Source organism: Bos indicus, chromosome 26, assembly GCF_029378745.1.
Source record: "Bos indicus isolate NIAB-ARS_2022 breed Sahiwal x Tharparkar chromosome 26, NIAB-ARS_B.indTharparkar_mat_pri_1.0, whole genome shotgun sequence".
In the NCBI taxonomy this organism is placed as follows: domain Eukaryota; kingdom Metazoa; phylum Chordata; class Mammalia; order Artiodactyla; family Bovidae; genus Bos; species Bos indicus.
This window is the reverse complement of record NC_091785.1, coordinates 18,329,154-18,347,069: the sequence shown is the minus strand read 5'-3', so window position 1 is coordinate 18,347,069 and position 17,916 is coordinate 18,329,154. Positions and strand designations below refer to the sequence as shown.

The 17,916-nt window shown below is 50.3% G+C and overlaps 1 protein-coding gene across 1 annotated transcript in view; it reads left to right on the top strand.

Annotated features, from left to right (window-relative positions):
- The first annotated feature begins 2,081 nt into the window (after window positions 1–2,081).
- Window positions 2,082–17,916, top strand: part of SLIT1 (slit guidance ligand 1) — a 175,168-nt gene continuing 159,333 nt past the window's right edge. The window contains exon 1 of the mRNA XM_070781276.1: window positions 2,082–2,584. Coding sequence (XP_070637377.1) covers window positions 2,388–2,584 — 197 coding nt within the window. The 5' untranslated portion in view covers window positions 2,082–2,387. The remainder of the gene's footprint in view (window positions 2,585–17,916) is intronic.

The window sequence follows — 17,916 nt, the reverse complement described above, 5'->3', positions numbered from 1 at the left end:
GGGAAGAGGGAGGGTGCCTCTGTCCCAGGACGGGTGTCAGAGAAGGAGCCACATGTGTAAACAGAGATCCAGCTGAGGGGATAAAACGGAGGAATGAGGATTTCTCTCTGACTGAGGCAGCGGGGGAGGTCTGAGGAGAGGAAAGGGGCTGAGGGCCTGTGGAGAAGGAGAAGGAATTTGTGAAGGAGAAGGGAGAAAAGGCCCTTGCAGATAGCAAGCTCTGGTCTGACTTGTGGGAAGGTTCTCTAAGATCATACCACACAGGGACCCTCGAGAAAGAAGGCTTTCCTGGTGGCTCAGAAGGTAAAGAATCTACTTGTAATGCAGGAGACCCAGGTTCAATTCCTGGATTGGGACGATCCCCTGGAGAAAGTAATGGCAACCCACTCCAGTATCTTGCCTGGAGAATTCCATGGACAGAGGAGCCTGGCGGGCTACAGCTCGTGGGGTCACGAAGAGTTGGACACAACTGAGCAACTAACACTTTCACTACTTTCTCTAAGATCACACCACACAGGGACCTGGAGAAAATTCCTTCCCCCTGAACTGTCACCGAATTGGTGCTCCAGGACCCATGGCCCAAGTTAGAGGTCACGGGCAGGACTGTGTGAAAACTCAAAAGAACTGTCAACAGCCCATAAAATCGGTCACAGTAGCTGTGACACACTGGTCCCAGTTCTGTCTATGATAGTAGAGATACTGGACATTTCTCATCAAGATAGAAAAGAAAAAGAAAACCCTTGAGCCTTGGTACACAGTGAGTGATGAGGTTTAATCTTGTGGAGTCTATCAATACACTCTGATAAACTGTATCCTGCTGTACCTACCCCTGGCACCTCTTGGATCAGTCACCTTTTCTTTCTCTCAAGCAGAGACGTGGGTAGCCAACTCCAATGAAGGGAGGTGATTCTTGACCTGCTTCTCAGCTGCTTCTTCTTCTTGGGCTCCAGGCAACCTTGAATCAGGGCCCCCAGCTCACAGACAAACAACTTCTGGGTTTTCTAGGGAGTACCAACAACTCTCCTTGATTTGGGGGAGGTCCTTATCTTTTCTGAGTTGAGGTGAATTCTCTCTCCACTTGGATTTCCTGTTCATCCTGGGTCCACACTGGTCTTAACAGCGATCCTTCCGTGACGGGATCATTTTCATCTGTCTTTACAATGGAGGAACCTGGTGTGAACCCACTATGATATTTGCAGGATTTCCAACCCCTATTGATATTCTGGGAAGCCAGCATTGCCTAGTGGGCAGAAATAACATCTCCCAGTGGCAGTGGCAGTGGCAGTTCCACTGTCCAAATCAGGGTCACTCTCATTCTGGGGGGAGTTAACTTCTGCACTCCCCTTGGAGAAGTGGGGTTGCTGCCATCTTGTCAGAGAATGTGTTGAGGGAGGGGAGGAAACTTGCTTGGCCTTTGGCGTTTGTGCACTGACCGCCCCCATTTCCAACCCCCCCCCCCCCCCACACACACACACAGAGCCTGGTTCTCCTTTTCCACCCTTAAGGTCCCAGGCTAAGTGATGTAGGTGACTCAGAGAGGTCACCGGGGGCTCGGGAGCGTCCTGTCACCAAGAACTGAAAAAGCAAGTCTGGTGGGGCCCTAGAGCCGTTTCTGCCGTCGGGGAAAGCTCGGCTGTCGCCTGGGGAAGGGGGTCCAGGCTGCAAAAGAAGATCCCCTCCCCCCACTCTGGACCAGCAGCTGCGGTTGTTGGTGCCGGGTGCCTGAGCCCAAGTGTGTGCATCCTCGGCGCGTGTGTGTGTATGTGTTTGTGTGTGTCTGTGTGTGTAAAGCTGGCGAAGGTCGGGACGTGACAGGTCGAACTGTGGGCCCCTCACTCCCCCGCAGTCCGTGCCCGCTCTCGGATGTTCCACCTTTGAAACTGTAAGCCCGCTCGCAGCCGCAGCGGCGGGCGAGTGGTCGTCGGGAGGCGGAGGCGGGGGCGGGGAGGGGGCGTGGGGGGAGGGCGGGGAGGAGTCTGGCTCTGGTTATGTGCTTTTCGATTGATGGATGACTGCTGGGTGGGAGCGAGCGTGCGGGTGTGAGTGTGTGTGTGTATGTGTGTGTGCGCGGGGTGCGTGCGCGCGCGGGGCCTGCCCATTTTCCTCCTCGCAGCAGTCAGTTGGGAGCTGGAGGGCGGGAGGGAGACGCAGGCAGCGAGAAACGGAGAGCAGCCGAGCGCCCTCCGCCCAAGGCGCGCTCCCTCTGTCCGCGCACAGGCGCCGGCGCTTGGAGGAGCAAGGTGCCACCCAGCCCGCAAGGGCGCAGCGTACAAGCTCACGGTCTCCTCAGTGGCTCTGCCACGGGACTGCACCTGGAGGCCACCCCGGACGGGGATGGTGAGCGGCTGCCGCCGTCTGGCACGGAAGCGGGACGCGGTGAGGGCACCATGGCGCTGACACCCCCGAGGGGGCCCTCGGCGTTGCTCGTCCGGCCCGCGCTCTGGCTGCTGCTGTGGGCAGCCGCGTGGCGCCTGGGTGCCACCGGGTGCCCCGCCCTCTGCACCTGCGCTGGCACCACGGTGGATTGCCACGGCACCGGGCTGCGGGCCGTTCCCAAGAACATCCCGCGGAACACGGAGCGCCTGTGAGTATGGCCCCCATCCTTAGCCCGCGGGGAGCGCGGAGGTTGCCTTCCCACCTCGACGCAATTCAGGGCCAAAGATGGGGGCAGGACCGTCGGGGCCTGGGCTCTGCAGCGAATAAAGGAGTCAGTGCCTGCCAGGGGCCAGGAGCCAGGAGCGCTGCCGTTTCCCTTTCTTGGGATTCGAAAGGCGCTTGTGGGGCTGTCAGCTCCCATCCTCACACCTGCACCCTGAGCTCAGTATCGCAGGCCTTCCCACTGCGCCAGCACTTGGTTTCTCCAGGGTGCCTGTGAATTGGTGCCAGAAAGCCTCGCTGGCCCCCGGAGGGACGTGCCTCCTGCTCACCATGCACCGTGGCTCCTTCTGGGCACATGGGGCTCGGTCTGCGTTCTGAGTGGAAGGTGTGCCTTTGGGCTCTGAGGGCTTGCAGGTTGCTGATGGGCAGCAGGAGGGGATGGAGTTGAAGTTTCTAGTCCTCCTCCCCCCCACCCCCCCGCACCTGCGTTGCTCCCCATTGTTTGCCCCAGAGCCTTTAGAATTTTTCCCTTGCAGATGGGAGGCATGGTCCCCCACCACACATCCAGCCATCCCCAACCCAGACAGACAATGGACTTGAGGAATTGGGGTTTGAGGCTTGGGATATTTATATTCAGCACCCAGAGAGGGGAAGATGTGACCTGGACCAGGAGTCCGTGAATAATGCTGAGAGGTCAGGAACTAGGAGTGGGAGACACGAGGTTAAAGACATTGACCGTGACAAGTCATAAAAGAACATAATTTCTCTTAGCCTGTTGTCTCCCACTTCTAAATTCTTGAGAAAACTCAGCCCGTTCTAGACTGGCTAAGCTTTGTAGTGCGTGAGTGGTTAGCATGTGTGTATGTGGTTAGCTTGCATGTGTGTTTATAGACCTATCTAATTTGTTTTCCCCAGTTATCTTGCAGAATGTGTGTGTGTGAACTCCTGGATCTGTGGGGTCACCCCAGCCATTCGCACGAAGCTGGGAGAATCTCCATGTCCATGGGCAGCGTGTGTAGGTTTTTGGTCTCATGCGGGGCCTTTGTGCTGCTTGTAGAGGTGGCTGCCTTGGGAGATTTTTGAACTGGCCTTGGGAGGAGGCTGCCAGCCCCTTTGAAACCCGCCTTCTTCTCACACTCCTGGGCCCCTGCAGTGGCTCTTGAGAACTTGGAGCGTATTTTCATGACTCTCAGCTGGTCAGAGGCAGAAATCTGACCCTGGGGAGAACAGTCTCCTGGATCAAACCCTGTACCAAGGTTAACAATGAGCACATTGGCTGAGACTGAAAAATTCCCGTGGAGGGTTCAGAGAATTTGCAATCTAGATGCAATCTAGATGGGAATCGATGCAAGAGTGTGTGTGTGTGTGTGTGTGTGTGTGTGTGTGTGTGTGTGTGTGTGTGTTGTGATGCTGGGGAAAGATGCTGCATCAGGAGAGGCTAGAACAAACTGACGGATAGTCCTTGGGGATTCTGTGTGGTCCTGGAGAGGAACAGAAGGTCCGAAGTCTGTCTAGAGGATCCCCAAGGCTGCAAGGTCACCTCCACACCCATTCCCTCTGGACCTCCTCTCTGTTCCTTTGCCTTGTCCTTTGGGCATTTCTCTTGTAGCTGTTACCCTGGTAGCAGCCTAGGTCTGAGAATTTTAGCCCCTCTCCTTTGCCTTTGGGTCTGACTCTTGAAGTCGTCTCCTTTCTTGCTCTCTCTCCACCTTTAGTTTTGAGGACAAGGTCTGTTCTAACTTTTATGAACTCGTGAATTCTTGCAAATCAGAATGAGATGTAAGTGAAATTTCCTGGTGTAAAGTCAGTCATTTGCTGTGTGACCTTGGGCAAATTACTTAACTTCTCTGAACCTTTGTTGTTTTCTATCAGGAAAAGGAGGCTGTTGATACATAAGATCTCTGGTTCTTGTGAGGACTGAAGATAATGTGTGGGAAGTGCTTGGTACATTGTGAGGCCTGCTAAATGAGCGGCATCTTCATTATGATAGGATCAGGAGAAGAGTCTTGTTACTAAAGTCAGCAAACATTTAGGGAGCCAGTAGCTGCCCTGGGTGTAGAGGCTCCAGCTGGGAGTGAGCAAGCCCCTGCTCTCAAGGGATGTACCATAGAGAGGATGGGGCAGGGGACACGGAACTGTAAGCTCTGGCAGCAGAGTGGGGTCATGGGGGAGCTTTGGGATTAGAAGGCCTTTTCTCAGGTGAAGGAGGTTCTCAGAGCATAGACTGTTTTATGAGGGTACCTTGGGACCCAACAGTGATTGGGTCAGATTTTGCCAAGGGGAGGGGCAGGTGGCCCAGACAGGGAATGCATGAGCAAAAGGCCTACAAATGTGAGTGTGCCTGGCCTGCTGGGCAAACAGACCAGTTTTGCTCTGGGGCTGAAACATGCCGCGTCCAGGGGGATGTGATGGGACTTGAGGTTGGGAAGGGTCAGGAAGGCCTATCTCTATCTGGATTTTTCCTTTAGAAACTTCAGGGTTGGGACCCAGGAGTGAGTTGTCAGGTCTGAACCTTGCTATGTGCGTGACTTCTCAGAGTGGGAAAGGCTGTGAGAGCTGAGGGAGTCTGTGTTTTCAGCACACAGGCCGCGAGAGAGCCATTTGAAGAGGAAAAGCACGTCCTGAAAAGAGGCCTTGGGCAGACTCAAAATAACTGTGGCAAATGCTCTGTCTAATCAATATGGGTGTCATGCAGTATCAGAGCCCGAAACAGCGGCTTCTTCCGAGGCTGTGAAATTTTTATAGACCGCAGCTGTGCATTCGTTTGTCTTTTGTCCTCCGGGCAGTTTCTCTCGCAGCCTGTGCAGCCCAGCAACTTTATGATCATGTATTCCATACCTCAGGGTCCAGCCTGTCTCCTCACGTGGGAAGAAATTGTCATTGGTTTGCTGCAGGGACTTCTGGGAAGAAGCTGAGCAGGCTCCAGAGCTGTTGAGGAAATGGGTTCAGCCAGAGGGTCTGTGGGCCGGTTGGGCTGGTGGGGAAGGGATGCTGAATAATTTACTGCAGAGGAACCAATTGAAATCCAGGGCAAGGCTGGGGGTGTGGTGGAGGAGGCCTGGGAGCTTGTCTCTTTGTAGGGCCCAGACTCAGAGGGACCCCGTCACGGCCACTATTGTTTTCTCTTCCACTCAAGGACCTTGGCTTTCATTTTTTATTAAAAAAATCTTTTGGACTAGAGTGTTTCAGACAGTGTGCAGTGCGCGTGGACCCCACTTCTCCCCTCGACACTGGACACTCCAGGCTTGCCACTGATGCTCCTTGTGGGTGTAGGAAGCAGAGAGGAGAGACGCTTGAGGATGGAGAGAGGGCCCTGGGAAGGCCTGCCGACTTCCGTTTTCCTCCAGGTCCAGCACTTTGGGCCCTGGGGATCTACGTTCCTGCCTTCCTCGATGAGTTCCCTTGCCTCCTAGCCAGTCCATCCTCTGCCCTAGCTCCCTGCCAATTGCCAAGGCCTGGGAGGCCCTTGCCTTCTCCCAGTTTAGCCGCCTGTGTCTGGAGCCTCCTTCACTGGGGGTGGGTGGTTGTGACCAAGGAAGACTGCCTAGGGCACCCTCAGACTTATTGTCTGGGAGCCTGTTTGGAATTCCAAATAGTGATTGAGTGGTGGCTGCAGTGAGAGGGCTCAGAGGGCCAGGCAGGAGCCATGTCTGCCTCCGGGGCTTGGGCTATCTGGCAGGACTCTGGTCTCCTGCACTGGAGAGCCGCGGTGTGCAGGGGATGTCGGCTCCTGGTGAGGCTCGTGTCTCTAGTAGCAGGCGTGCTGGGCTTATTGCTGGGCTCCGAGGGACTGATGGTGCTGCCCGGTGTTGCCACTCCATCAGACCCGAGACTCAGTTTCCCCATCTGTAGAAGGGGGTGACGGCTGTGGGTTGATGGTGAGGATTAAGTGATAGCATGCGTGTAGAGGACCTGCAGGCTCCCTTGGCACATGTTGGGTGTCTTACGGTCCTTCTGCCTCTGGGGAAAGTGACACCTGCTAGCTCTGGGTTTTTACCAGACTTCGCTTACTCTATGTGTGTGAAAGTGCTCTGTAATTCAAACATTAGGCGAGCTGATTGTTATTACTGGAGAAGCTCAGGCTGAAGGCTTGAGGGTTCAGATGGGGCAGGAGGGAGTGTAGGAGGAGACAAACATTTGAGTGTTGGCCAGGCTGCATGCTGGATTCTGGCTCTGAGTGCTCCTTCTCTGGGCCACCCCACGCCCCTTAGGATTTGGGGTGCAGGTCAGTGTCCGGCAGGGCCTCTCTGCAGGGTGGACAGCTCTGAGGCCAGCTTGCTTAGCTGTTTAGCCCCTCTCTGCCATTCAACAGCTGTGGGGACTGTGGGCAGGTTATGGGGTTTAATTCACTCACTCAACAGATAGCTGTCTCTTGAGTGTCTGCATGGTGCCGAATGAATAGTCCCGGCTGGAAATTGAAACCACCCCTCTCTCTCTGAATTTAGTCCAGCAGGGGAGATGGAGATGAATGACACAATATGAGAAGAATCACGTAATCACAAACTGGGATAAGTGTGACTTCTGAGACTCCCATTTCCTCGCCCATAAGATGAGGGTGATGACAGGACCTGCTTCTGAAGGTGGTCCTGAGGGTTGAATGTGGTGATGCTGGGAGAAGCACTTTGCACTGGGCCTGGCAGATAGCAAGTGCCCAATAAATGGTAGTAGTATTATTGTTGTTAGGGTGACAGAGAATTGCAGGGCTGTGAAAGGAACTTGAGCACCACTCGATGCTGGATCCCAGCACAGCCCTACTCTCTCATCAGGCATCCTCCGGGGGCTCTGGATCCCCAGGGAACACTGATGGACATGGAGACGGGGCTGCCCCTTCTGTAGTGTCCCCTCCCTGAGGCAGGAGGCTGGCTGTGGTGCCCCAGGCTGCCCGAGGCTGCCAGCAGGGGTGGCCGTGCTCTTCGGGGGCTGGCTGACGGGCGGCAGGCGGGGACAGGCAGCCCCCACATTATTGGGAGCAGACGGGAGCTTGGCGGAGTTGCTGCCTCCAGTTCTGTGCAGGCATTAGCAGCTCGGCAGGGCTCTTGCTTAATGGGATTTTCTTCCCAAATGCTGTAATTATCGCCATACAAATACTTATTACCCAGAGCAGATGACGGCCGGGCTTTGGGCAGTAGCCAGGGAGCTGGGATGTGCTCGGGGTGGAGAATTGGCTCCTCTTTTTGAGCTCGAGACCCCCCTCCTCTTCTTTCTGGATCCCAGCCTGCGGCGGACAAACAGCTGTTGGGCACCTGCCGTGTGTAGAGTGTCTGGAGAGGTCCAGGGTACAGACTCACTCCTCTGGGAGCTTGCAGCCTGGAGACTGGAGAAAGGTCTGTCTGTGAAAGAACAGATGTGTAAGGATGCTCACAGGGATGCAGAGCACAGCGGGCGACCAGGGCAGCCTTGGGTGTGAGAATGGTCTGGTTTGAATTTTGGCTTCATCAGCTACCACTTGAGAAAATGCAGCCGGTTCACGAGTGACTCAATTTCCTCATCCGTAAAATGGGAGCATTTACCTTGTAGGGCTGTGACTTCAGATGAAATAGTGCAAGTAAGATGGTTAGAATAATGTTGGCATGTGGAAAGTACTCCATGGATGTTAGAGATGAGGGGAGTGAGACATAGAGGAGGAGATGAAGCCCTGCGGGAGGTGGGATTTGAACCGGGCCTTGAAGGTTGGGCAGGAATTAGGTGGGCGAGTGGTGAAGCCAGGGCAAGGGTGTCTGGGGGCATCCAGAGATGAGTGCCGTATGTTTGGGAAGGAGAGTGAGGAGCAGACCCAGCTGATGGGGTGAATGTTTGAGTTGGTGAGTTCTGAGAGGGGAGACTGAAGTAACAGGTGGGCACAGGCTACGGGAATGGGGAGCCATGGGAGGTTGTATGTGTGTAAAATTTTATATTATTATTATTATTTACTATTTAGTGATGTTTAATAAATCTACAGAGGTGTGCAGATATCACCATGGCCCAATTTTAAAATATTTCCATCACCCAAAAAGATTCCTTGGTTCATTGTAATTTTAAATTTTGTTATAATTTCAAACACCAAAGAGTTGCAACAAAAGAATATCCCTTATCCAGACTCAGTTGTTTGTATTATGCCCACTTTGCTTTATCATATGTTACACACACAGACACACACACACACTTTGTTTTCCCTGAACCATTTAAGAGTAGATTGGAGGCATAACTTTTTTCCTCTAAATATTTCAGTGTGTATTTTTCTAAGGACAGTAAGGCTATGGAAATCAGAAAATTTAACATTGGTACAATATTATAATCTACTCCATGGTTCATGTTAGAATTTCATCAATTGTACTAATAATGTCTTTTGTAGCTTTTTTTTTTTTTTCAGTCTAGGTTCAGAATCCTGTCCAGGATCACACAGGGCATCTGCTTGTCATGGTTCTTTAGTCTCTCTTAATTTGGACCAGTTCCTTAGCCTTTCTTTTTTTCGACCTTAACATTTTGGAAGAATACTAGCCAGTTATTTTGTAGAATGCCCCTCAGTTTGGCTTCATCTGCTCTTTTCTCATGATTGCATTCAGGTTACACATTTTTGCCGGAATGCTAAACAAGCAATGTTGTGCCCTTCTCAGTGGGTGATGTCAGAAGATACATGATGTCAATTTGTCCCAATATTGGTGATTTTAGCTTCAGATTACTTGGTAATTTGGTGTCTTCTTGGCTTCTCTGCTCAAAAGTTACTATTTCTCTCTTGTTATTAATAATTAATTTGCCAGCAGATACTTATACATGTAAATTTCCTGCTCATCAAACTTTCATTCACTAGTTTTAGTACCACTGATGAGAAATTTCTGACTCTGTCATTTTTTCTCTATGTATTACCTGGCATTCTACTGTAAGGAGTAACTTCAACTTCTCCATCTGTTTGTTATTTATTTGTAATAGTGTGGACTGCAGATTATTATTTTATTCATTGGGTTATAATTTGTAATAATGTTAGATGTTCAGCTGCTGCTGCTAAGTCACTTCAGTCATGTCTGACTCTGTGCGACCTTGTAGACAGCAGCCCACCAGTTGGTTATGGTGACTGCGATTTCTGACAGTGGATATTCTATCACTGCTGTGTTTTTAATTCTTTTAAAAAACACTTCTATTTTTAAAACAATCTTAGGGACTTTCCTTGTGGTCCAGTGCTTAAGAGTCTGTGCTCTCAATGCAGGGAGCCTGGGTTCGATCCCTGGTCAGGGAACTAGACCTGAGCACTGCAGCTAAAGAGCCTGCCTGCCACAGCTAAGACCTGGCACATCCAAATAATAAAAGAAAACAAAAGAAGAAAACAAAACAATTTTAGACTGTTAGAAAATTTGCAAAAATAGTAGAGAGAATTCCCATACACCCTTTATCCAGCTTCCCGTGTTAACATCTTTCTTAATCATAATTCCCTGATCAAAACCAAGAAATTAACATTGGTACACTACGTTAGCTCAGACTTTATTTGCATTCCGTTAGTTTTCCCACCAATGTCTTTTCTATTACAGGATCAATCCAGGATCCCACATTGCATTTAACTGTCGTTTCTCCTTAGTCTCCTTCAATCTGTGATAATTTCTAAGTCTTTCATTGTTCTTTATGATCTTGACATTTATAAAAATAACTAGTTATTTATTTTGTAGACTGCTCTTCAGTTTGTGTTTGGTGTTTTCTGTTTTGTCAAGAATGCTACCAAGGTGATGTATTCTTCCCGGAGCATCCTATCAGAGGTGGGTGACATCGATCTGTGTCATTGCTGGTGATGTTAATCTGGATCTCTTGGTTAAGATGGTGTCTGCTGGGTTTAACCACTATAACATTATTTTTACATTTGCAATTATTAAATACTTGGAAGGAGATACTTTGAGAGTATGAAATACCCTTTTTGTCCTCAAATTCTCACCTACTAATTTTAGCATCCATTAATGGATGTTGCCTGCAACCATTACTATCCAATTTTGCTTTTCTATTTCCCTCATTCCTTCTACGTTTATTAATTGTAATTCTTCTGTAGGGAAGAAAAATCTTATTTCTTTTTAAGAAGGTGGTTTTCTTGATGGGTGCCTTGGGTTTTGAGTTTCCTGAGGGCAGGGACTGTGTCTCGTGTATCTTTGTATTTCCATCTCCTGGTGCATCATAGTTGTTTAAAAAAGATGTGTTTAATTTTTTTAAAACCTGTGGTAGGATATTTCATGATCCTGATCTTTGTTTTAGGAAATATGATCATTGTGGTAGGCTGAATAATGATCCTCTAAGATGTCCACATTCTAATCACTGGAACCTATGAATATGTTACCTTACTGGGCCAAAGGAACTGGGCAGATGTGATTAAGTTGAAGATCTTGAGATAAGAGATGATTTTAGATTATTTGGGAGGGCTCAACAAAATCATGGACTTCCCAGATGGCACAGTGGTTAAGAATCTGCCTGCCCATGCTGGAGACAAAAGAGATGTGCATTTGATTCCTGGGTTGGGAAGATCCCATGGAAGAGGAAATGGCAACCCACCCCAGTATTCTTACCTGGAGAATCCTATGGACAGAGGAGCTTGGAGCGCTACAGTACATAGGGTCACAAAGGGTCAGACATGACTGAGCAACTGAGCATGCATGCAGCAAAATCGTAAGTGTTCCTAAAGAGAGGCAGGAGGGTCAGAGTCAGTAGTGGGAGAAATATAACGATGGAAGCTAGTGATTGGACTGATATGAAGAAGGGGCCGCGAGCCTAAGAATACAGGCGGCTTCTAGATGAAAAAGGAAAGGGGGTAGATTTTCCCCTAAAGCCTCCAGAAAGGATAACAGCCCTGGGAGCATCTTGACTTTAACCCAGCGAGATTGATTTTGGACTTCTAATCCCCAGAACTGTAAGATAATACATTGGTCTTGTGTTTAAGTGGACGTCTCTGGTGGCTCAGACGGTAAAGCGTCTGCCTACAATATGGGAGACCCAGGTTCAATCCCTGGGTTGGGAAGATCCCCTGGAGAAGGAAATGGCAACCCACTCCAGTATTCTTGCCTGGAAAATCCCACAGATGGAGAAGCCTGGTAGGCTACAATCAGTGGGGTCTCAAAGAGTCGGACACGACTGAGTGACCTCACTTCACTTTGTTATAGCAGCAGCAGGCATCTACTGTAGTCCTCAAAGGGTTTGGAGGGTACCGTAGAGGCCAGGGAATGAGAGGAGGCAGACCTGGATTGAGGCTGAGAGTGCAGAAAGAGCAGATGTAACCATCATGAGTGACCCCATGGCCCAAGCCTGGGAGAATGATCTTGCAGAGTACAGTTGGCGAGGGTGACTGATCCTTGAGGAGAAGCAGTGAAATTGGCTTCTCTTCTTTCGTTTGAATTGCCAATAAAAACTACGTGAAAAAAATAACCCTAGAGGTAGGAACAGGGGAAGGTGCCTCTGTTGAGTGTTCAGACTGAAGAGACAGTTGGGAGGGTCTCCTGGGGAAGTGGAGGAATCCATGAGGGCAGTGGGAAAAAAGAATCTCCTGGGAAGCTGGTGTAAATGCAGATTCCCAGGCCTGTCCCAGAGTTGTTGAGTCAGCAGGTCTTAAAGGCAAAGGCCATTTTGGTGATTTGGCTGTGGGAGGAGCTGTGAAACACTAATTGGTGCTGGGGTTTCCTGGTAAAGAAAGTGCATCCGTTGAAGGCAGGAAGACTGCCCAAAGGGCAGCTGGAAGGGAGAGCCACCAGGGAGGAGCTGGGGAGGAGCAAGAAGCGCTTTCATCTGGATTTAATTCAGGGGTCCTGACTCAACGTTTGTGATTCCCACCTGGGCGGCGCAGTTACTGCCAAAGCTGAAGAAGGCGTTTGGAGATGGGGCGGGGGAGAGGGTTAACCGTGTGGAGAGCAGCCAGTCTGTCTGAGGACGAGGGCCAAGGAACGCTCTGGGGCTGTGACTGCGGGTCACTGGCAAAGATGGGCAGAACGGTTTCCCGGGAGAAGTGGAAGGCGGAAGCAGATGGTGGGGAGCGAGTAGGTGGTGAGGCAGGCTGCAGGAGGAGAGAACAAACGCAGGAGCGCTGCGGGAAGCCGCTCAGAGATGTTTGCAGAGAGGCTGGTGGATGGGAGTCCCGTTGCAGGGAGAGGGAGCAGGAGGCGACTGTGGAAAGGAGGCCGAGCCCTGGGGCGAGGGGGCGGGATGGACCTATGCCAGGTCAAAGAGCAGAGGTGGAGAGCATCAGGGAGGGAGTTGTGGTGGTGTTGGTGGTCACCATCCACAGCCCTTATTTTGTGCGGAGGCTCCGACCCAGATGCTTTACTCAGCGTCCACTTTCACTCCTCATAATCGTCCTGGGAGGAAGGCATTACAATCTTCCCTCAGTATCCCGAGGGACTAGTTCCAGTACATACACCCACCCACCACCACCAAGGTACCAAAATCCCCCACACTCAAGTCCCTTGTGTAAAATGGTATACCATCTGCATGTCACCTATTCACATCCTCTCCTGTAGTTTAAATCATCTCTAGATTACTTATCATTCCTAATATGAGATAAATACTATATAGTGAAGTCGCTCAGTCGTGTCCAACTCTTTGCGACCCCATGGACTGTAGCCTATCAGGTTCCTCCGTCCATGGGATTTTCCAGGCAAGAGTGCTGGAGGGGATTGCCATTTCCTTCTCCAGGGGATCTTCCCGACCCAGGAATCGAACCTGGGTCTCCTGCATTGCAGGCAGACGTTTTACCATCTGAGCCACCAGGGAAGCCCCTATTGTAAATACAATGTAAATAACATTGCTTTTTGGAACTTTCTGGAATTTTTTTTTTTTTAATATTTTTGATCTGTGGTTGGTTGATTTTGTGGAGTTGGAACCCCAAGAAAAGGGGGAGAAAAGCCAGCTGTACTTAACCACAGCTTCGTAGATGTGAAGGTTCAGAGAGGTGGAGCCATCTGTCCTCGGTCAAACAGCCAGCTGATAAGAGGTGCTCTGAGACTCGAGGCTCTGAGATGTGTTCGTTTTTGTTTTGAACTTATTTATTTTTTTGGTTGTGTTGGGTCTTCATTGCTGGGTGCAGGCTTTCTCTAGCTGTGGCGAGTGGGGATCCCTCTTCATTGTGGTGTGTGAGCTTCTCTTGTTGCGGAGCACTGGCTCTAGATCGACGGGCTTCAGCTGTTGCAGCTCTTGGGCTCAGTGGTTGTGGCACACCGGCTTAGTTATTCCACTGCATGTGGAATCTTTCTGGATCAGACTTTGAACCTGTGTCTCTTGCACTGGCGTCGGATTCTTATCCACTGTGCCATAAGGGAAATCCTGTATTTAATTTTTAAATTTGACAATCCATCTTGATAAAGCCTGGCTTTATTCATTCATTCATCAGACATTCATTTAGCACCTACAAAACCTCTGTCAGGGCTCAGCCCTAGGGCGTAAAGGGGCCAAGATTGATTTTTGCTTGCACGTGTTTACTGGCTGGAGCCAAGTCGCAAGCTGGCATGGGGAGGGGTGTCCAGCTGAGGGGCTGGGGAATGCCGGCAGTTGGTGTTGCAGGTGAAGGTCAGGGTCAGGGAGTTAGCTGGTGGGTACCCTCTCAGGGGCCTGGGGTGGGCAATGAGTGGAGAGGGGGCTTGCAGGTGCTGGACATGGAGGCTTGGTGGCTGGAAGTGGGGCCTGGCTCTAGGGTTGTGGTTTCGGGGCAGGCCACAGACCTGAGAATGGCATTGGCAAGAAGAAAATTGGACCTCAATAGTGAAGGGACTGGGGTGCACTTTGGGCCTCAGACCAGAATACACCATGGAGTTGGGATTAGTTGCTGAGCCCTGATCACCTCCCACCCATTAGGGCAGCTACTATAAAAAACCAGGAAATGACAAGTGGCAGCGAGGATGTGGAGAAATTGGAGCCCTTTTGAGTTGTTTTTCGGAATGTAAAACAGGGCAATTGCTGTGGATAACAGTATGATGATTCCTAAGAAGTTAAACAAAGAATTACCATACAATCCAGCAAGTTCATGTCTGGGTATATACCCAAAAGAATTGAGAGCAGGATCTCAAAGATATTTGTACACCCTTGTTCATAGCTGGATTATTCACAATAGGGTGGAAGCAACCCAAGTATCCACTGATGGATGAATAGATAAACAAAACCTGTAGACATGCAATGGAATATTATTCAGCCTTAAAAAGGAAGGAAATTCTGACATATGCTATGCCATGGATGAACCCTGAGGACATTGTGAAATAAGCCAGGTCTCCTTATCTGAGATACCCAGAGTAGTCAAATTCTCAGACAAAAGTGGTTGTCAGGAGCAGGGAGTTCGTGTTTAACAGGTGTACAGTTTCAGTTTCACTGAATGAAAAAGTTCTGGAGGTCTGTCGTACAACAGTGCAAATGTACTTAACATTACTGAACTGTGCACTTAAAAATGGTTAAATGACAAATCTTGTTACATGTATTTTATAGCAATTAAAGTTAAAAAAAAAACACCCCAAAACCTGGACCCTGGAGTCAGACATTCTAGGGTTCAAAGTCTTATGTTCTCAACCTACTTACCAGCTGGCTGATCTTGAGCCGTTACTTAAATGCTTTATGTCACAGCCAGGTGCTATTATGAGGCTTAAATGAGCCCCATGCTTGTGACAGCATAGATATCGCTAGTCCTCAAGCCAAGGAAATAAGATGGGAGTCCAGGAGTCTGGGCAGACCAGGATGTGTAGCAGATCAGCTCCGGTGCAGGGCCCCTGACTTCTCATCTTTGGGGTTTCTTGATTCGTTACATGGTGGAGAGCGGCCTCAGTCCTGGAGTTAGCGCCAGGCCCGTGGGCTCCACTGAGGGGGTGGAGGAGCCTCTGGGTCATGATCCACTGAGGCTTGAGGACTATGGGGAAGGCTGGGAGCTGATGGGAGTACATGCCAGGCCTCAGCTGCGATGTGTGGGCAGCAGCCAGGCTCCTTGGGCAGGATTGTTCTTCCGGCTTCTACTTAGTGAACACCTACTGTGTGCCAGGCACCCTCACAGGTGACGGCTTACAGATGTGGCCTCTGCCTCTCATAGCCTGTCAGGGGAGGCTGGCCGTTACCAAAAGACCTCGTATTAAACACACGTCTAGATCTGGAGGAGGAGCTAAGTGAGTGTCTTTGACATTTGAGTTGAGGCCTGTAGGACATGAGGGCTGAGCTAGCTGTGGGTGTTGGTGGGGAGAAGGAGAGCAAAGGCCCTGAGACAGAAGAGCTGGTTGTTGAAAGTGGAGGGGCAGGGCGGCTGAAGCCAGGGGGCTGGTATGTTTCTAACAAGTGGACTGAGGAAAAATCAGCCTTTTAACCTGTGGGCTATGGAACAGTTGTTGGTGAAACAGCAGTGTTCTCTGTGTGTAAAGCTTTCCTTGGTGGATGCCCATTTGGGGAGAGTATTTCATAATTAGTGTCAGTTTTCTTTTTCTTTTTTTTTTTTTGAGTCAAGGAGTTGAGAAACGTGGAAAACCCACCCAACCCAATGCTATTTGGAATATGTCAGTTTTAATGCAAATTTATTCTTGGATTCAAGAAATACTTACTGAGACATCTCTCAGGTATTGGGTGCATGTACTGTGTTAGGCCCTGGAGATACAATAAGGAGGAAAAACTGACCTCCTGTGTCCTCAGGGAGCTTATACCCTCCTGGCAGGGGGGTAGAGACATCAGTCAAGGAACCCCCCAGATCCATGTAAAATTGCCCCTGATGGGGGCTGCAGAGCAGAGGGAGTGCCCTGTGGGCATGTGTGGGGAGCCTGGACCAATTGGGAGGATTTAGTTAGTCAATGAGGAAGGAGGGAGTGTGTAGGCAGAGGGAATGGCAAATTCAAAGGCCCTACCATCCAAGGGCACCAATCGGAATACGGAACATGGGGGCAGCCACATGGGAGTTTGAAGTCCATGTTAAGGAGATTTTGTCTTGATTCCAAGAGCAATGGGGGTTCATTGAAGGGCTTAAGTGGGGAGTGACATGATCAGATTTGCATCTTGAAAAGGTCACTCTGGCTGTGGCCTGGAGAACAGATTGGAAGGGAGCCAGAGGGAATGAGGGGAGCCTGCTTGTGTGACCCTGGGCGCTCCTTGCAGCCCATCCACCCGCAGGTGGGGGTGGGGGGCCCCTCCGCTGCTGTGGGGGCAGCAGCTGGGCAGGGAAGTTCTTCCTTCCCTGGGTTCTCCCATTTGACTATACAGACACTCAGGGCTATGGATTTGGCCAGGGTAGGATTTCAAAGGAACTAAGGAATACAGTCCCCCAGCCTCGAGGCTTGTCTCATTCACAGAGTGTGTGTGTTCAGTTTTTGGAGACCTGGCAGGAAGGGAACTTAGAGGGCGCTGAGCCTCCTCATCACCACTGTAGATTTTGGCCCTTGATGGGGTAACCAGCGCCAGGAGTGGCGGTCCTCACCTCCACCCCCCATCCCCGGCGCCGTGAGAAATGCTTGTGAAGTTCGAGGAGCCCCCAGAATACCCCAACAGGGGCCCAGGGTGTTTACTCGTGCAGCTTTAGGAAATCCAAGGGTTTCTTTTGGTTTATCACAAACACCCAGACGCTGGGGATCAGATTCTTGTTTCCTGAGAGGATTCAAGAAATCCTGGTGTGTTTTTGTTTTTTCCTTGGTAATTTTGCTTTAGAGGATTTTCTCCAAAATCTTTTACCACCGAGGTTTTCCTTTCAGGTTGAGACCACACAGGAACAGATGGGAATCAGGGCCATTTGCCACTGGAGTGTCTTTCCTCCTGGTGAGAAGGATCGGGGAGGAGGATGGATGCAGACTCAACTTTTGGAAGAGGGAAGACCGTCTCGGCATCTGCAGCATCTGAGGGTCTGCAGGGCAGGAGCAGCTGGCTCTTCCCTGCTCAGCGTGGTCCAGCTAGGCCAGCACCAGCCTTCTAGTGGGGCTATGGTCCTTGTGGGAAACAAAACAGCACCAACAGTAGTAGTAAGAGTAATCACATCAGGCAATATTGATGTAGAGAGCATTTATGTTTGCCAGGCACTGCTCTTGGTGCTTTAGACGTAGTCAAGTCATTCATTTAAACCTCACCACATCTCTAAGAGGTGGGTGTTATCATTGTCTTCATTTTACAAATGGGGAACCTGAGGCACAGAGAAGTTGAACTTTGTGCCCAGGGTCACACAGCTAGAGATGGTAGAGCAGGAATTTGAAGCTGGATAATCTGGCTTTGAAGCCTGAGCTCTTAGCCACCTGACAGTGTGGCTTGGGTAGAGCCCATGGCCTTATCACAGGGCTCCAGGATGTCCTATCTAAGCTGTTCTCAGCTCTGTCCAAGGCACGGTTGCTCAAGGTGAGGGGTGGGATACACAAAATCCAGCAACGCAAGACCTTGTGATAAAGGGGAAAGAGC